We start from the raw sequence: 21,774 nt of genomic DNA on the forward strand, positions 1-21,774 counted from the left end.
GAACAATCCTGATAAAACTACCTGTGTAAATATTTGGTCGAGTGGATGGGTTAAACTAGAGGTTCCCAAACTTTCTCGGTTCATGGCACCCTTAGTGTCCCAATAATTTTTTCATCGCACCCCTAGGTCAAAAAAAGACCTAACACAGTGATTTTCGACCTTTTAATATATACCTATATAATAATTTTATTCTTTATATAGAGGTACTAAATAAAGATCAATTATAGAGCATCACAAAATTAAAAAGATGTGGATACCATACACCTTTTTATAATGAAATAAATGTATAAATTAAAAAAAAAAAAAATAAAAAATAAATAATAATAACTTTAAGTAACTTAAATCAAATTACACGGCACCCCAAGAATGTTGTTGCAACCTAGGTTGCCGCGACACCCCCTAGGTTGCAACAGTGAAGTTTTTGCAGTCAGGGTAAGCATAGGATGTGTGGTACCACTCCAATTAATGGTGGATAGCTTACTCTGTGAAAATACACAAATGCAGTTCTCAGTGATATGTGTTCTTGTGTGAGAGCAACGTGGAATAAGATGATCCCTGTATTTCTGTGACCTGCACTGGATACTCCCATGGCACATTCCAATTTTTTGTGAGGATGCATGTACAATGTCTATTTGGCTGCAGCAAACATGACGGAAGAAGACAGGTGAAATGATTCAAGAGGGCTAGTGCAAGGACTCTCACTAGCTATTTTCTTGGCAGAGATTCAAACTCATGATATGAACTGTAGGGTTTCAATATCTTTAATGGAGTGAGCACACGAAGTGCAAAACTTCAATATGTTATAATGGAGCAATTATAATTATCTGTACAGTATGTAAATAGTGGCTGGGGTGCCAGGAAAGCTGGCTGGGACTGCCTAGTACAATAAATAAAATAAAATTTATTTTAACATAATAGTTTTATGTGTAAATAGAAATTTCTATTACACTTTTTTCGGCTGGAGGTAAAGAATATAATCTGATGTCTTTTTTTTCATCAGAGGATTTTATTCTTACATAAGTAATAAACAATTTCCTACATTACTTTACATGTAGATTCATACACAAGCAGAAAAGTTTGATGTACTGACCATATATATTAAATGCCTTAGTGCAATGAAAATATCAGGTCTTGAATTTTCATTCCACTATTATTCCACTCTAACTGAAACCAAGCACTCTTACCCAATTGTTTACCCACTGTTCTTACAAAGTTACATAGTCCAAAGGAAATTATAACAAACAATTTTATAATTCATTTCTCTAACAAAATAAAACTTCCAAGTTTAATAATAATATTAGTTATTTAAATTGAAGAATTCTAAGAGCAGAGAGATAATTTATGGCCATTTCATCACTATTCCTTAGTGGTATATATTTAAATTTTTACAGTTTTAAAAGCTCATCAGGTGTAAACATTTCAAGCTCAAAGTCTTCAACATTCTTATTTAAGATATCTGCCGCTATGCTGTATTTACAATTGTAAATTTCTTTTTCGAAATACCTAGTTTCTTCTGAAATATCATCATCTTCAAGAAGACTGAGAGCCAAGGCATCACTGTGTAAAATGATATTTTCTGAAATGCAAGATGCATCTTCAAGATCATGCAAAGTGACAGAAGAATTATCTGGGGGATCCATATCACTAGAGGTAAAAATAATAAAATCCAGTTTAATTTTCATATTTTGTACACAAAGTGTTTCATATGGCAAAAGATATACACAAAAGTAATCTCTTTAATCCTAACATCCATATCTGAAAGCATTATAATGATATTTATTTGCAAATGATTATCAATATGCTACTATACACTAGGAACACTTATAATATGCACACAAGCAAGCCTAATAATAGTAGTAATAAATAGTAATTGCTATATAGTGCAAGGAAACCACAGACTTTTGCTGCACTGCCAAAAATAACCCCACCCCCAACCAAGTAAATAAGAAAACACAAATTATATGCTTCCCTCCTCACACAGGTAAGTTGACAGTTGAAGTAAATCCAGTTGACCTTTGAATTTACTTCAACTGTCAGCCTCAACTAACCTGTAGTAGCCAGGTGGGAAGGAGCAGTAGTGCGTAGCACATGCTTCTTGATTAGACTGGGGTTCGAGCCCGTGACCACCAAATACGGAGGATGCGGAAAGGTCAGGGAATGACCACCGCATATTCCCGGAGCAATATGGCTTTAGTTGCTAATGCTCCTAAAAACCAAATAACAACAACAATAACCTGCATGGGCAACTTGTTTCAGCTATCAACAACTCTCTGGCTAAAAGAAAACTTCCTACAATCTAAGCTAAACCTCAAGCCCTGTAATTTGAATTTATGACTCCTAGTTCTGGAATATTTTGAACATAGTAGATTTTATAGTGTTAATTGCAATGCGGCTCCTGGGGCTCCCTCAACTCTGCTTCAAGCAATGTGATGAATACAAACTCTGTAAAGGCCAGATTTATGTAGGTTAGTGAGTGTTTGTGAAGTGTTAGTGTGGGTCATGTTGGTTGTGTTGTTCATCCGGTCTCTTAACCTAGGGGCCGTGAAATGAATGCCAGATCAGTTAAAAGAAGTACTCGCAATGTAGTTAAAAATCGTTAACCTTATTAATCAAGAGAATTGAATTCACGATTATTTACATTACTTTGCGAGGAATTATCTGGTGTTCATAAGACATTACTCTTGCATACCGAGGTCTGATGGTTATCAAGTGCAAAAGTTTTAAGTTGATTTTATGAATTGAGGAACGAGGTAAGAATTTTTTTGTCTTAACAAAATCACAACTTTGCATCCAAGTTAAAGGATGAAATTTGGATGCAAATTATGACATATCTTGCCAATATATTTTCTCTTTTGAATGAATTGAATATTTGATTGCAAGGAACAAAAATACATATCTTTAGAGTTAACAACAAAATCGAAGCAATGATTTTGAAGCTGGATCTTTGGAGAAAGTATATTCAAAAAAGAGATGTGCAATGTTTTGAAAAGCTAAACAATTATTTAGCATTCAACGAAATCAGTCTTGATAAGACTGTACAAAAATACATTGTGCAACACTTATCACAGCTTCATTAAATGTTCCGAGAATATTTTCCAGTCAAAAAACATTCATATAACTAGATTCAAAATCCATTTCCATGAATCTGAAGAAACTGATTTACCACTGAAGGAGAGAGATCAACTGATATGACATTAAAAGCGAAGTACAAAGAACAAGAGCTACTTTATTTTTGGCTTTGAGCGTACAAGGAATACCCAGAAATTTCTAAGCGAGCAATAGCAATTCTTTTGCCTTTCGTTATGACTTATCTTTGTGAAAGATCCTTTTCCATGTAAAAAAAAAAAATATATATATATATATATATATACACACATACATACAAGTACAAAAACCAAATACAGAAACATATTAGATGCCAAATCAGAAATGCATTTGCAAATAACCTCAATAACTCCAAATTTTGACGATCTTTGCAAACAAATGCAAGCACATCCCAGCCATTAATTTGAGTATGCTGTTGTGAATTACTAATTTTAGATGGTAATAAAAATTTTCAAGTTTCCAGTAGCGCATATAATCATTATTTATTGATTTTTTATTCTATATTGTCAACTATTATTACACTGAATAAATTTATTGAAGAGTTAATTTTTATACTATTGTTTCTAGTTGGCTCTTATGCAGGCTTAGCTGTTGTCACCATACAGACCCTTTCCACCACCCATTCTACTTCTTCTCCTCACCATTATAAGAATAATTAATGTTTTAGTAAAGTACATATTATGATTCTAAAAATTTTAAGTTATTTATGTACCTAAAAACATGCGTTAACCGAGTAGGATTCCACAGAAATAATATTTAGCGACAAGGGGGTTCTGTAGATGTTGAAAGTTTGAAGATCCACTAGAGTATTGTTTAATAACTGTGTTTATATACACCAATTACATTCATTCCTTCACTCACTCTCATTTATCATAACACTCATTTGCTCTTTTTTGCTTCCTTACTGGGTCACTCTCTTTCACCATAACCAGCATCCATTCCTTTTTACCACAATTTCTATTTCACCCTATCACATTCATTCAGTGCCCAAAACATTCATACAATTATTTTTCTCTCATCCTGCACTCCCAGGCGAAAAGCTTACTCATGTTATTCAGCTGAGTTGCATCCCTGGTTAAAACATTTAAAGTGGCCATGTCTTCCACCACGCCCAGATGATAACACATTAATTTCATAGGATAGTTGTACCAAGCTCCCTGAACTAGACACAACCAGATTTATGACCGGGCATCCTCTCCCTGGATTACCCTGCCCTGGGGGAGCCCACACCAACTAAGTAACTATAAAGGTGTGGGCTCCCCCAGGCCCCTACCCAGGTAATCCAGGGAGGGGAGGCCCAGCCATAAATCTGGTTGTCTAGTTCTGGGAGCTGGGTACCCTAACAAATTAATGTGTTATCATCTGGGCATGGTGGAAGACATAGGCACTTTAGCTACTGACTGTTGCCTTGGTTGTGGAAGAGACTGTAGAGGAGGCTGTAGGGCCTGCCTTTCTACATTTTGTCTAATTTCAAACACTTTCTGAGTGAGGTTAGTAAATGCTTTGTATATATTTTCTTCTATGATGAATTGATGTTCCTGTCCCCTTGGAAGGGGCCAATTTCACCGAACGTTTCCATTGAATTAGTCCATAAATGGGTAACATAAGCCAGAATATCACCAGTGGATTGAAACTGATGGAATCCATACTGGCAATCGTTGATCAGATGGAAGGTTTCTAGGTAGTTTAATATTAATCATAACCCTTTTTTCCCCTGCCATGTAACCATTCTGCAATCTGTCCAAGAATTTTCCCCGTGATTCTGATTTGTATAGTTATTACTCGTATGGGGCTGAGTCATGCTTTTCTGAAATTTAAGTAAAAAATGTCAAAATTATTTCATATATCCAGCCTCATGAGTAACTCTCAAAATACACTGCTCAACAAAAAGTTGGCAGTTAATTGATTTCTTCATTATTTTGATATATGATTTCCAGAGTCCTTTTGAGCTCCCAGTCAGCCCAAAAGACGAGAGGTATTAGAACCTATAGTACTTAGTACCATGCTTGAGTGGGAGGTTGGGGAAAACAAAAGACAAAACAAAACTTTAGCAAGAGTAGAAGTAATTGCAATGGGACAATAATTGTATGGGAGGGATTTGTAACCCTTTTTAGGAACTGGCTGGATATGAGCAAATTTCCAAGCAGAAGGTTTTTTTTTTTGTTTTTTGGTTTTTTTTTAGGAGCATTAGCAACTAAGGCCATATTGCTCCGGTGCGGTGGTCATTCCCTGACCTTTCCGCATCCTCCGTATTTGGTGGTGACGGGCTCGAACCCCGGTCTAATCAAGAAGCGTGTGCTACGCACTGCTGCTCCTTCCCACCTGGCTATGGAGGCGCCTCCAAGCAGAAGGAAAAACACCTTTGGAATAAGAAAGGGAAAAAAGGCGGCAAAGAACAGGAGTAAGTTCAGGAGCACAGGTTTTGAGAACAAGGGGAGAAATACCATCAGGACCTGGAGCTTTCTTAGCATCAAGATTTGTCAAAATCCTTCTGACATCCTTTTGATGGAGGACCACAGGAGGCATTGAATGGAGCGTGTTGGGAACAGTGGGAGGTGTTTTACCAAGATCATTAATACATGAGTTGGAATAAAAAATGGGATGCTAGCAGATCAGCTTTATCCTTGGCTGAAGTGACAACAGAACCATCCCGTTTTGACAGAGATGGGCAAAGGTTGCGGCGAATAGCTTTGCAAAAGACCAGACTGCTCAGCTACCATTAGGGCAAGAAGACAGTTTTCTACTCTTTGACTGATTTATAACTGCTTTACATTTGTTGCGAGCTCTGGTGTAGGCAGAAAATTAAACTGAAGAAGTGGAAACAGGCCAATTACGATATGCAACATTCTTCTCTTGAACAGCCTTGGCACATTTATTGGAAAACCAAGGTTTAGATAAAAGAGGAGATTTTAAGGTGGAACGTGGAATAAAGGATTCCATTCCTACAAGAATAATTTCACTGACGCGATCTGAGCAAACATTGACATCAGAAGTTTTGAAACAGTAATCCGATCAAGGAAAAGAAATCTTGCAGGTCATCCCATTTTGCATTCTTATAACAACAACAGGAGGTTAGGAATAGCCGTGAGATAAATGCTCCATTGGAGAAGAGACAATCACCAAGTTGTGATCTGAGGTGCCTAAAGGACCACTCACTTTGACCATGTACTTATAAGGGTTGTTTGTGAGAAAAAGATCAAGCGTTATGGTTAGGACTGAGTGGTATTCTGGTAGGTAAATGAACAATCTGTGCGAGGTCATTAGTAATTGCAAAAGCCTCAGCATTTCAACCAGCTGGGTCTGTGTGACTAGAAAATGGAAGCCAGCTGGAGTTGAACATTAAAATCACCAAGGAAAATTACCTCACTGTTAGGAAAGTTGGACTGGAGAAAGTCAAGTTGCAAAGAGAGGAAATCAAAGAGTTCAAAGTGATTAGATTTCCTCACAATAGATGAATTTAACAGAATGATGTACAGAGATTTTAAGCCAGAGAAGATTGAAAAGAGGAGATTGTTAAATTACAAAGTCTCTGACAGGGAATATCGGAACGGACATATGGACAAGTACCACTTTTGAGGGAAAAGGAATCTTACAGCAAATAATTTGGACAACTGAGATGAGCAGTAGTTGAATCAACCGATAACTGAGATTCTGTCAGAAAATGTACATGGGGTTTGGCAGACTGTAAGTGGAAATGGACATCATTGAGATTAGAACTGAGACCACATATATTTGTGAAATGAACTAGGAAGTGTTTGTGAGGTTTAGATCTTTTCGCAGATAAGTTTGCTCTATTAGTTTGATAATTCATGTTGTATTCAATAGTGAGAAAAAGTGGAGTAGGGACATGCTGTATGAAGTAATGAAATTTTTGGATATGGCATACACATGGTAAGAATATACCCAGATCTTTGACATAACGTGGCCTAGACAATGCCCCCCCCTGCAATCACACTACTCAGACTCCCTCCAGTCACTATATCGCAGAGTAGAGGCAGCAAGATTATACACTAGCTGATCCGGAAGCCTCCTAGAGAGTTACCAATAAGTTTGGTCTGGTGTACTGCCAACACTGTTTTAGAGCTGTACTCTTGAAATGTAAGGAAGATTGGATCTCACTATGATGTTCATCATAACCTCAAAAGACAACAACACTGCATGATTAAAGAGATGGGGGGGGGTTTGACCGGAACTTAGCTCTGAAGAATAAACATGAGTTCCACCCCTTCAAGCCTCCAATAAGCAAAGTGCTGGTATTGCACCAGTTGATGAGAGTCATCTACCACTTTGTATTGCCTGGTAATACAGAGTGGTGGCATTCCTCGACCCCTGCTTACATTGGTTCACACCTGGGTGGTCACCCAAAGTGTGCTTGCACATGGGTGTTATGCCAAGGATTACTAACAGTCCCACCATTGCAAGTAGAGGATTTGGCTGTCACAGACCGTCCAGACTTCGTCGAAATTGGGTCGCTTGACTCGAGTCACTCGAATATCAGTTCCATCAGCGTTTTAGACTCCCAGGTAGCACAGCTTATGTGACATATCTGAGAGAATGTCTGCAACAGCCTCAAAGACCAGTATGTCACAATCTGTAGCCTGTTCGCTGAGTAATCCGGTTTGTTTGTTTGTTTGTTTAAACATGTAGTCTTCAAAACACATTTTCATTTCTTTCACCAATTTTATGGGATCAGAGATTTTAGCCAGAATTTCCAACTGGCTTTCTTCAGTTTTCTGCATTTTATTTTCAGTACTTTCTGTGTGCACCTTGCCTTTCCTGGCTCTTTTTATGCTCAGCATGGCCCAGTGGACAACTTAACTTCTTCATTTTCTTCATTTGGCAATCGCTCACTGAGAACTTGATTAATCTTATTCTCAGGAAGGTCATCCAAATCAATGTCTCGATTGTTGTTTGCACCGTTGAATCCTTTTTCTAATAAATTTTGCCATAGTTATACAATTTTCCTTTAGCGGAGCTTCTAAGGAGTATTTTGATATAAATTCTGTGAATTTATATCTGGGCCTACCACAACCCAAGTTTAAGTAGTTTAAAGTTCAGGAAGGGGGGGGGGAAACGAAATCTTCCTCGTTTCGATTTTTGCAGTGAGGAAATATACACCAAACAATGAACATAAGTCTAAAGTATGAATATGACTGATTTCACCATACTTTAAAATATAAGAATACTCATTTTTAATCACTAATAATCCAATATTCTGCAATTTTTGAACAATTTGAAAATCGTTGTTGGACTCAACATCCTTGTTACCTTGTTATAAATAATATAGTTTGTATAGGACAAATCTTTGTAGCAAGAGTACTGTAGTGGAAAACGTTCAAAAATGCATTCAAAAATATTTTATAAATAACATAGTTTGTATAGGAAAAATCTTTGTAGCAAGAGTACTGTAGTGGGAAACATTCAAAAATGCGAAATAAACTACAACTAATTAACAAAAATGCACTACCTTATTAATTATGTTCAACTTCATCTGCGTCTGCACTCAGAACAGAAATACAAAATCCATGATGATAAAATCCAGAAAATCCAAAGTTTTCAGTGAATGTGACCCACTAGCCTCCGCCATATATTAATCAAGCGGACCACCACTCGTGCACGTTTGCTCACTATCACATCTACTCTTGAATTATTTAGAACAGTGAGAATTCCACCTTCATTCATTTTACTAATCCCTCTCAGAGCCTTATAAACCTCAATCAGGTCACTCCTGAGGTGCCTGGTTGCCAAGCTCCGTAACTCTTGCATATCTAGGATTCATTTCGAATGTCGGAGCCAATTTTCAAAAGGCACTGTTGAAATTACAAAGCGAGGATGCAACAATCATTGATGTTTATGATAAAATGGAAAATTTAAGAACTTTCTTGAAGGAAAGACAAAATGAAGTGTTTTATGGTACATTAGTTGATGAAAATGAAATAAGAAAATGTGATAACGATCAAGAAATTAAGCGATTCAAATTAGATGTTTCAAATTTGCATCTACTATTACATATCTAGAAAAGTGTTTTGATTTTAATGACAATAAATTAAAAAAAAACTACAACTTTTAACATTATCTAATCCACCAACATTTAATGCAATTCGAGAATTAGTAGAAATATTCAACATCAAAAATGTTAACTTAGATTTGCTTTTTGGAGCAAGTTTCAATCTAAAGGCATTTTATTTGTCACCGAGTAATGAAGAAAGAAAATGTGTGTTGACAAAAAATGGTTGCAATTTTTCTTAAAAATCCTCAGAGGCAAATAATTTGTCTCAAATTGTAAGCTCCACATTCAGCTTCATCAGAAAGAGTTTTCAGCTTAATGAAAACTGTTGGCAGAAAGAGAGAAACCATCTTTTATTAGAAAATTTAGAAGCCGAACTTATGGTAAAAGAAGACTATAACATGTCCTGTCCAGAATTTAAAAACTTTTTAAAATCTTTGGAAGGAGAAGAAATTTTAAAACTAGCAAAATCTAAAGAAAAATATATAAAGCAAAAGTAGTCTTCCTCGTTATTTTTAAAATAACTGTTATAAATAATATAGTTTGTATAGGACAAATACATATTAACAAAAATCATATAACAAATAAATACTATGACTGATTGATTGATAAAAAAAAAATGTATTTTAACTGTAATTTTATATTTTTCTTTCACTTTTTGAAGAAAAATGCTATACTACACATTTGGTTTCAAGTTGTCCTGCTTACCAATTTTCAAAATATGGCCACCCTGCCCAGGAGGGATTAAAAGTTGCAGGGACAGGGTGCCCTATATTTTTATTGGAGCACAGGATCCCAGTGGGGGGTGGAGAAAGTGAGTCATAGGATTAAAGTATCCTATGGAGATAGGCATTTAATCACTAGCAAATCGTACACTAGGCAACCCTACTGTTAGTATTTCATCCCAAACTTGTTATGCAAGTGTCTGCAATAAGGATCCCACACCATTTGATGGTGTCAGCATACTCCTGGGCCAAAAAAAAAATAGAGCCCAGTCTAGGGAAGGAAAATATTGTAGGCTGGGCCAGAATAGCCTTAGAAGCAAGTCCCACACTCAGCAAAGCATCAGCAATAGAGTGACAGCAATTAGAGATTTGTAATGTGCCATAAATATGGTTGGCAGTAGGTTATTTGTTTACAGCTAGAGATAAAATTACAAAACTATTATCAGAAATGGAGTTTTGTTTTCCTAGTTAAAGGTGCCACGGAGTAATCATTTTCAGAAAAGTGAAAATATTTGAGACATTTGTGTCATCATCATCCAAAAGTGGGGTAAGCATGAGTGGGACCTCATTCATGGCTGAAGGGATGTTGTCTTGCATATTTGTTGTCTTCTGATGTTGTCTTGCATATTTTCTGCATTCAACAAGGTTTATGTCTGAAATGTAAAAGGTAAGCATGAGCAATATTTGTGTGACCTATTCACAGATGAGCTAATATTACCTCTTGTTAATTTGGTTTGAAGATCACTGTTTGGTGTGCCAGGATGACTATGCCACTGAGACATGCATTTTTCCCAGATTACTGGTCTACACTCTTGATTTGGAACTTTCTAATTTCATTAGCAGGTGAGACAGCCAATTTCACAGCGTTGTTGTCTAACTCATTTCCTGAATTGCTATATGTCCCGGGATCCAAGAGAAGGATGCACTTTACCCAAGTTCGATTAATGAATCCAAGGAGATCGTCATCTCCTTTATGATGATTGGATGATGTTCATGTTTACCAAGGCCTGGATTGGTTAAGGAATATGAAAAAATTATACCATTTTGAATGCCAAAGGACTTAATATACTGAACTCATATGGGAAGTGATAGGCCAATTGTGGTGTCTAGGAAAAATGTGGCTATTCTAACATGGATAACCCATCTATATATAATGCTATATAATTGAGGAATTGATCCACTACAACATGGTACAATTGCAAGAAATTTTATTTGCATACTGCAAATATTTTCCATTTATGGAGGTATAAATCACAGAATCACGTTCCACAGGGCAGGGAAAAGTGAAGGGATATTTTCAATTTTATCAAATGTGAGATTTAATTCCAATAATAGTTTTTTAAATTTTTGTGTCTATGAGGTGGTTAGTAGTAGGGTAGTTTTGGTATAACATGTGGTGAGAAGTGAAAAGCATCTGCAAGTTCGGGTGTCCAGGCAAAGATCTAATTATATATGCGTAGCATAATATAAGTTGTCTTCTGATAAAGTTAGATGGTACATGTGCTTAAGCATATACACTGCATACTGGAGATATATGATATGTTCTTAGGACAATGCATATTATGCTATGATAAATGGGATCAACCAACAGAGTACAGTGGTGCTCTATGGTAAAGTTTAGATCTTATTAAGGTTCTATATAACTGTATCGAGGTAAGGTAATCAGTTCTCCTCTTAGTTTCCGAGAGAATGTGAATGATGTTTAGCTTTTAATGATAGGAGGTTCTTAGCTTTTTAATATGCTCTAGAAAGGTAAGTTTATGGCTTAATGTGATTCCTAATTGTTGTTGGTGTATATACTGGTATTGGTTGGCCGTTAAGTTGCACTTCTGGATCTGGGTAAAGGTTATGTTGGCTGAAAAAATGAATGCACATTATTTTTACAAACTTGAAAGCCACTTATTCAGTGATCAGTTAGTGGGCATTCACAGGGTGCCCTATAACTAGTGTCTACAAACTGATGTCATTTATTTCCCCTTGTAATTTTCATCCACAAACAGTTCTGAATCAACAGTGTTTGGGAGTTGTTTAGCAGTGGCATTGATTGCAATTATAAAGAGAGTAGTACTGATTACAGAGCCTTTGAGATCTCTGTCTCATATGAGAAGGCTTGGACTGAGGTTTTTGGAAGCAAAACATAGGAATGTGCTTTCACAAGGGAAATTATGTATAAAGGTCAGAAAATGTCCTTGAAGCCCATCACAATGTAGTTTGTGGAGTATTCCTACTAATATGTCCAATGTTGATCTATTTTGTTGAATACAAAATTGTGCAAGATGAAAGAGGCAGAAATTTTCGATGTATCATACCAGTTGACAACTTACAATCTTTAATAATTATGCAAACGCAACTAGAAGCAAGTCCCACACTCAGCCACACACGCCCACAGTCAAGGTGATAAGAAGAGTCCATTGGCTCTTTACCCAGTTTGAGGAAAGCAAGGACTATGGCATAATACCATTGTTCAGGGAATATCTTCTAAGCCTGCTGAAAAAATTGTGAAGTGACTGTAATGGTTCACTGCTTAGTTCCTGTATCATTGAATAAGGAATATCATCTGGTCCTAAAGTACTGAGGGGCTCATATAGTTTGTGGATAGTTAATTGTAATTTTTTTCAAATTTACATGGTAAATGGGAATTTTTTTTAAAAAATCAGTTTGGCAATTTCAAAGGCTAATTAAAAACATACCATTTCTGGTCTCTCATAGGAGGATCATACATATGTAGTTGCTTTCTCCACAATTTAATCTGCATATCCCACGAGCGGCGGCTATATTTCAAATTCTTATTTGGTGTACAAGGATGATTACTACGCTTATCTCTATAAAAATAAAACTACATCTGAGATGGATTATGCAATAATGATTTAAATCATAAAATTGTATACAAAATCATGTACTCTATACCAGTCTGGTACAAACTTTCTTCTCCCACCCTCCTACTACTGAAATTTGAGGAATCATCTTAATAAAGAATAGGTCAAGAAAAAAAGAAACTGCGTATGTATGTTTCAATTCACTAAGTGCAAGTTTCTTCAGTGATTAGATTTTAATTTAAGAATATTTCTTTTTTATACAAGTACAGTAGATTCCAGATTATCTGGAGTGGATTATTTCAGAAATAAACTTTCCCAGATAATCCACAAAATTAAAAACTCATAAAGGTGACAAAAAGAAAAAAAAAGTGAATTTATTTACATATATACTATACAATGCCCAATTTACTGGATTTGAAGCTGTCCCAGGGTTGCAGAGTATACCAACACAGTTACTGTTGACACAGGCTTCTGCAACCTTACTTTTTGCACTTCTAGAAATGTGTGTGCCGGGGTCCCTCAGTCTGATATTGATACTTCATATTTATAAAAAAGTACACTACAGCATGAGAAAATTTGTCATAAAACCTAAAACGCACATATTATTTTTTGAAAAAGTCAAATAATGAAGTTTGATATTTCCTGTTGTTTTACCCTTCTGTGAATAATACCATAAATTTTGAAGCATCACCTTATCAGTGAGAGCAATGACAGCTGAATTTAGAGAAAAGTTTTTCCAGATGGGCAAAAATAAATTTGCAGCTTGGATCTCAAAGGGCCAATGTCAGTTTTTATTCATTGGGAATTTATAGCATGATTCAATTTATTATTATGTTGAATTACTAAGACAGCTAGATATTGGCTGTTTTAGCAAATGAAAGAGATAACGAGAAAATAATACTTCAATCCTACCATGAACACAGTATGCATAAAAAGTGATACTTGCCCTTTTACAATCAAGTCACTGAAACAGCCAGATTAACTGATACAATTTTATTTATTGGTTCACTGAGAAAAGGAATTAAACTATTCAGGTGTTTAGTTGTTGCTTGGGGCAGAATTTGCCCTGAGACAAATATTGGAACATTTCCCATTCCCCAACAGAAATCATACTTTAGGCACCAATTTATCAATGTTACAAGTTATTTTGCATCTTAAATCAAAGGAAAGATCTTTTTTAAGCAGCATGTAACCCTGCACATCATTCCCTTGAAGTTAGGAAATTCCAAAATAAATACAGTATACAATTAGCGCAATTTTTTTTTCTTTCTTGGGTGTAATGATCCTGTTGGGCGGACACCCAATATTAGCCCCTGAAGATTATTTTTTCCCTGTGGGACTATTTAACAGACCATTATATTCCAGGTGACTTCATACCATAAAGAGCCTACAAACAGTGATTTAACTGAAAAATTCACCAAAACAATTGTGTTCTTTTTGAAAGCTTGCAAATGTGTGCCAAAAAGACTGCTTTTATACATTGAGACTAAAAGATAACATTTTGAAAATTAACATACTATAAAAATTTTTTGGGCCTCTTAAATAATAAAAATGTGGTTTCTATTATACTGTTCCTATACTTTTCAAAAAAGTATAAGCACCAAAGTAAAATACAATAATAAAAATTATTGTATTTTACTTGGGTGCATGTGCAAAATTATTATATAGTACAGTACAAGAAAATAAATTGTTGTAATAACCACTCTTCTACCACGTGAGATTAATAATATAGTTTATTAAGCTTATAGCCTAAGCCACTATACATTTAAGTGGTGACGTTTCAGGCAACTTACCACTGCCTATCGTCAGACCACACACAGGGGAGAAAAATATAAAGGGTTACAATTTGGAAACATTTGTAATTAATTAATAATTGTGAATTTTAGAGAAAATTATATTAGGGTTATGCCAGATTGTACTATAGACTAAGGTAAATACATCTGAAAACACATACGTAAAAATTAAATTCTTACCTGCTGTCAGACTCCTGCTTGCCGATGCTACCAAACCAGTTGTGCATACGAGCAAGAGATGCTGGCAACAGTTACATTATAGGATTAAATTACAGTACAGCATTTTATTATCATGAATGTAAAAATTTTTTTCTTGAACACTACTGTAGTGTAGGCATCACATATCATAAGCAGTCACTGAAAGTTTTACAAAATTATAATTTTACTAATATTAAGAAAATTTTTTTAGTATGAGTAGTACATGTTTTTTGCTTCTGTCTTCTCATCCTTCAACACATGCATTTTAGTAGGGGGCCAGCAACTTGTGGTTTCTGAGTGGCTAGCCCCCACATTTCTAGCAGTACAAATTCCCCATTCAAACCATGTCAGGTCTTTCCCCATTGCACAGGCTTTGTACTGCCAAATTGACAGACACTACTCATGCCATCACTATATATGCTGCACAGGTCAGTGATGTCACTCCTAAGTGTTGTGGGATGAGTCTAATCATAAAGACAGGGTTGTCATAATGTTTTAGCTTATGATTTACATTTTTTGATAGCCAATTGAAATAAATGTATATATAAGTTCCTACTCCTGTTGTCACTTAGTATTAGTAAGCTTATACAGTATGAGCAAAAAAAAAAAAAAAGAAAAAAAAAAAAAGAAAAAAAAAAAAGTACCCACCTCATCTATCCATCCCTTCTAATAATTTGTCTAATGCCTCCTTAAATTTATTCAAACTATCCACTTCTACAACACAAGATGGAAGTTTATTCCAACAATTAATTACTCTGTGGCTGAAAAAACATATCTACATGCATACTCATGAAAGGGTTAGAGATTCAGGAATGGTTAACTTTTCACTGAATCAGTCTGTACATTTTAAAATTTCTTTTTTTTTTTTTTAACACTGAAATTATTTGCTGATATGTTAGGTCACATAATATGTTGTAAAAATGAAGATTGCTGGTCTAAATTTAACAATGGCCCCTGACATAGCACCCTCAACCCGTGTATCTTCACTGTCTTAATTTTCATTTTCACCATCTTCTATTTGCGGTTGAGGATTCTCAACACTGCTTATGGCAGAATCACTTAATTCTTTTATCACTTTCAAGTTTTGGTCAATATTTAACCATCAATGCATTCCATTTTTTCTAATTAATGAATTGTATTTTAAGATGGAGCAAGGGTTTAAATTTTGAGAAATTTGGTTATTATGTCTGTTTCTTTGTATTAAATTCTCCAAAATCTTAATTTTTTGCTGATCTATCATATCAAAAAATAGGCTTTAGCCAAAAAATTGCCTTAATCAAAAAATATTAAAATACAACAGCAAAGTTGCCAAGACTTTCAAGGAATTTCCTATTTAATTGTGTCCCAATCAGCAAGCTCTAAACCAGTGTTTCCCAACCTTTTTTTTACCATGCCCCACCTAAGTCTTTCTAAAATTCTGATGCCCCCTATGTAACGTTGGGAAACACCGATATACATATTTTTTATATTCAAAAATTGAATTATTTCCTAAATGAAGCCTAATTACAACTTGTTCAGGACACAAAACTTAGGTTTTAGGAAGAAATCATTAGGAAATTATTAAGAAAAAAACAGTAAGTAAATTTTCAAAACATATAATGGACAACTAAAATTCAAGTACAAAATAATTTATATGAAAGATTTTTTTATAATATTTTAATTTTTAGTAATTATTATTTAATTGTTTAATAATTTCAACATTCCATGTGAAGTCACTTCTAGATGAGTGCACTAAATTTAGTGAGACCCTTGTGCTTGATGCTTGCCGCAGAGAGATTTTATATTGGGCTCCAATTTAGTCAGCTTCAGTCTCAAGTCTCCCCGTTTTGTGATATCCAGTCGATTTCTTTTCTTTAGGAACAAATCATTTATGGCACTAAATCCACATTCAGCTAAATATGAAGATGGAAACGGTAACAATAGCTCTCTTGCAAAGTTGGTTGAATTTGGGTATTTAATTTCTGTTTCATCACAAAGCCATGCCATCGCTCCTTTTATATTGAATAAAGTTTTAACTGACTCATCATTTTGCATTTCTGAGAGTTCTTCTTGGTACTGCATTGATACATCAGACAAATCCACTAACATTGGTTGCATCATCCAGGTTGGAAAATCAATTTGTTTTAAATCAGAAAACCTTTCTTTTAAATCAGCGGACAGAATTTTCAGATGATCGACAATAACAAGTACAGCGGTATCAGTCACTTCACATTTTTGCAGCCAACGAAACTGTTCAAAATTTTTGTTACAAATATATTTTTGACATAATTCAATAAATGTAATGAAACCAAATATCTTCGCTTTTGCATCGACGAGAGTTTTATTTGTTCCTTGAAGTTGTTTATTTAATATATTTAGTTTTTCAAAGATATCGGCTAAATAACTCACAAATGCTTTACCATCGACTGTTAACAGATGCTTCATTTTAGGTTTGTCACTTAAAAAGTCACTAATAGTATCAAATAGTTCCATGAATCTTTTCAAGCAGTTCCCTTTCGAGAGCCACCTTACTTCAGTGTGAAGTAAAAGTCTCACATGGTCTCCATTTTGTTCTTCACAAAAAAGCTTGAAGAGACGCTCACATTTGGCATTAGCTTTAATAGCATTGACACATTTTATAACTGATTTTAGTACTTCATGAAGAACAGGCGAAATATTTTTAGCTACCAAGTTTTCCCTATGAATAACACAATGCACAAGAAGCATTTCTGGATTCTCATCTTTCATCAATTTTAAGCAGCCATTTTTCTTGCCCATCATATTAGGAGCACCATCTGAAGTGCAAGCTGTTATATTTTTCATTGGTATATTATTGTCATCTAAGTAATTTTTTAGCTTATTATATATATCTTTGGAGGTAGTGGTGCTCTCTAATGATTTACAGAATAACATTTCTTCAGCAAAATTACCTTTATCAATATATCTCACATAAGTTATCAGTACGGCTTCACTGTCTCTCAAAGTTGATTCATCCATTTGCACTGAGAATTTTCTTGTTTTCAGCTTTCCAACAAGTTGTATTTCAATATCTTCACTCATTTCATCTATTCTTCTGCTAACAGTATTGTTATTGAGTGGCATAGCTTTCACGTCTTTGTCATCTTTTTCCAGAACTGTTTTAAGAAATTCTGATATTGATGGTTTGATTAAATTCTCTCCTATAGTATGATTTTTCCCAGATTTAGCAATGAGTAAAGAAATTTCATAACTAGCCTCAAGAGTACGATTGACAGTTGCAGTATGAGCAATAAACAGAGACTTTAATGTTGCTCTTTTTTCAAAATTCTTCTTTAAAGTTTGAAAGTAATCTAAATCTGAATTTACATGAGCATTATGTTTCGCCTTCAAATGCGCCTCAAGACGACCTCGCTTCATTGATTCGTTGGTCAAGCATTGTTGGCATAAAAGACAAAAAGGTGACCTTTGATCGTGGATAGCGGGTATGAAACCAAATTTTAAGTATTCCTCTGAATACTGACGAACTTTTTTTTTACTTGCACTACTCATTTTACTGCGCAACTGAAAGAAATAAATATAAGATAAATCAAAAACTAAAAATAAACTATGCATTAAAGTTAATTTAATTTTATTTTAATATATCAAAATTAATTATTAGTACGCTTTTTGAATGAATAAATCACACGAATTACTGAATTCGGGCTATTAAATCTGTGGTCTCTGTGAACAAGCAGATAAGTCTAATTTGTCAAAAATGAGATAAGTGCACTATAATAAAGTATTTATTATTTACTATTATGTGACACGCAGCTTTCTTCGTTATTGTAGTTTTAGCGTGAGTAATAAATATTTGTATATTCGAATATATGCGTGTTTATATGAGAGTGTGAAGTTTATTTTTCCTCTCCTGCAAATTCGAGTTTTTGGACTTATTTGCTTATTTACTGAGACCACAGAAATACATATATGACAAATACATACCATTGTATATCACGGTTCTTCATTAATAATAATTCTGTGCGTGGACAAAGTAATTTTTATTTTAATCTGAGATCGTCAAACCTATCCAAATGTACAGTCACGATGCCCAAACGAGCGTTTGTATGAAAGGAATTACCTATTTCATATAACATGCTGAGTTTGCGGTAGGCTACAGTAGACAACCACTTTGCTTGCACATTGCATATGCCATAAGCAATCGTCCAATACAGTATGTACTATTCCTTCACTAGGCATAGTAAGCAATACTCTCCGAGCAAACTGTAGTTGATATTACTCCAAACTTTCAAGTGCAGCTCTATAGAAAGTACAACATTTAACGAATGCTTATTTAAAATTGAGATACCAACAATTCTTCTTTTGTACAAGTTAAATCATAGTAGGCGGTTGTTTTAAACTCTAGACGAGCAATTTTTGAATTGCCCCCCTGAACAATCAAATTGCCCCCATGTGGGGCGTGGGACCCACGTTGGGAAACACTGCTCTAAACGAACAGCATTTATTTGTAAATGACGATTGAGCACCATTTCTGAGTTTCAACTCAGAAATGATGCTGCCATTATAATGCACTGATTTTCTCATGAATAGTTTAGTTAAGTGCCATAACATTTAAGTGCTTTTAGTTAAGTGCCATAACATTTTGGATAACTACTGCACAGGCTACAATTATTGATACAGCATTTGCAGGAAAAATTGCAAAAATATTATCAGACACTAGTTCACTTACACATGAATGTGCACTACAGTCATCCAAAATATGCATAACTTTTGTGCCACCTCATTTCCTCAATGTTTTCAAGTGTTCTTCCAATTGATGCAAACACTTCATGGAACCAAAATAGGAATATCCCTCTGTCCATCAATCAATTACTTTTCACATAATTATTAATCGTTCGATTTTTACCATCAAAAATTGAAATGCTGGGTTTACTGTACCCTGGAATTTGGTTATGTTTATGTCTTTGTGAATGCACATAGATTTTCACATAATACGAAATATAAAAATATATCTATAATTGTATTTGATATTTGACACAATGTAAATGGGTTAATCCAATAAATAAATACTCTTTACCCATAATTCACTTTGCATTAATGTGTGGATACAAAGAATGAATCAAATTAGACTGTTATGTTATGGTCTAATTTGGATATGGGAAAGCCATACACAATCCAGCTGATGTTGCTGATGAATGGAACAGGTGCTTCATACTGATCTTTACACATGAAAGACCCTTTGCTAAGAGCAGAAACTGAGTCAAGCTGGGCAGTATGTAATTAATCAAACTGAAATTATGGATTTTTTTATTAGAAAAAATTGAAAGGCAAGAAACACTCCTGAGAGAGGCAGCAAATGAATATAACAAATTATTACCATTGGTTATGAGGGCATCATTGGGCTTGGGGGAAGGGGTACACCACTAATCCATAAAAATTGTTCTAAGAGTAATATAACTACAGACCAGTCAGTGTAACTTTGGTGGTAAGGAAAATGGCTATTTCTTCTGGAAAATTACTTTTCTCAATATCATTTATGAAGATTTATAATTTTCAAAAATGACAATGAGATAATGACTGGTGTCAAGCCACCACACCTTTCAGAATGATTTGGAAAGGCTTTGAGGATGATCAGATGTTTATGTTTACATTTTTTTATGGGCTTTATGGTGCAAGGGCAGCAAGGCCATAATGCGCCTAACCATGGTGATGAGGATGATCAGAAAATTGGCAGCTATGTTTTAATATAGCAGAGTCTCGCATTTGGTGGGATTGAATTAAAAACAATAGAGGAAGAAAGGGATTTGAAAATTACAATATGGTCAGACACAAAGTAATTCGAGCATTGTACACAGGCGGTAAGGATGACTCGTGGAATACTTTTGATGCTTTATCGAATATTTGCTTGTAGACTTATTAAGGCCATAACCACACTGCATAATGCATCTGTAAGATCACATTTGAAATAGTGTCCAAGTATGGAGAGGTAAAAAACCAAAAAGGGTAAACCGCAGTCATTATCAACCCACTGCAGCATGGAAGCCTCCTCAATGATTCGTGTTGAGGGCATTTGAAAAAGAATAAAAGTTTACCTCAATATGATATGTAGAACACTTCCATATGATACGCCCCAGAAATTAAAACGAAAACAATAAAAAAAAAAAAAAAAAACCCCGTAAAGGACCGCATACGTGGTCCTTTACACATGCTCGAAGACAAATAATCCCTATTTAAGTTCCATGCTCACCCCTATTCAGTAATTTTCATTCCTGTGATCACGACATACGGTCGAAAAGCATTGTTAGCTTCAGGAAGGAAAATCATTTTGCATTTTTTCGTTAAATTAATTTTTTACTTAATTTTTAATTGCGTTAAATTGATTTTTAATTGTGTTCATTGAGTTTTAATTATGGTTAATTATTTCTTATTGTAATGTAAGATTTTCAACTTTTTTTAAAATAAATTGTTTTCGTCTTAATTTCTGGAGTGTCATACGGAAGTGTTCTATGTATCATATTGAGTTAAACTTCTTTTATTCTTTTACAAATATTGATATCAACATAGAACATATTGAGAATTATTGCATTATAGCACAATCTGCCATGCTGGTCCAGTGTGGGTTGACAGATCAACAGTATTTTTTTTTTTTTTTTTTTAATGAAACCCCAAACACGAGAAGTATTAGAACCTACAGTACTTAGGTACCGCATTTGGGTTGGAGGTTGAGAAGACGAAAGAAAATATTTGTTGACATTAGACTTGAACTTCTGTAGACTGTAATTTTCAGGAAATATGTATGAAGGAAGGTTGTTCCAGAAAACGGCAGTTGAAAGAATAAACGATGAAGATGAAAAGTTGGTTCTGTGAGTTTGAAGTTGGACAGTAAATGGATGTTGGCTGGTGGCGGCACGTGTTCATACTGTTTTGAAAGAGACAGCGGGAATTATAGAAGCCAAGTCAGAAGAACAGTGCACATGGCAGTATCTGTAAAAAAGGAATGCAGCAGAAACAGTATGTCATGAGACAGCGAGTGGAGAGACTGTTAGAAAGGAGTCATTAATTAACCCAACTGCCCTCTTCTGAATGGAATCTAGAAGCCTGAGAGAGGTTTTGGGGGCACTGCCCCAGATGTGGAAACAATATTCCATGGTAGGGCGGATTTGCGATTTGTACAG

At 34.9% G+C, this 21,774-nt stretch overlaps 1 protein-coding gene across 1 annotated transcript in view; it reads right to left on the bottom strand.

The window, feature by feature from the left end:
• Positions 1–1,385: 1,385 nt before the first annotated feature.
• Positions 1,386–21,774, bottom strand: part of LOC150078367 (uncharacterized) — a 103,644-nt gene continuing 83,255 nt past the window's right edge. Inside the window, exons 5-6 of the mRNA XM_090384545.1 lie at positions 12,528–12,659; positions 1,386–1,644 (exon numbers count right to left, since the gene is read on the bottom strand). Of these exons, the coding sequence (XP_090240671.1) occupies positions 1,386–1,644; positions 12,528–12,659 (391 nt within the window). The remainder of the gene's footprint in view (positions 1,645–12,527; positions 12,660–21,774) is intronic.

Source organism: Mastigoproctus giganteus, chromosome 11, assembly GCF_048544385.1.
Source record: "Mastigoproctus giganteus isolate SK-2022 chromosome 11, ASM4854438v1, whole genome shotgun sequence".
Lineage (NCBI taxonomy): Eukaryota > Metazoa > Arthropoda > Arachnida > Uropygi > Thelyphonidae > Mastigoproctus > Mastigoproctus giganteus.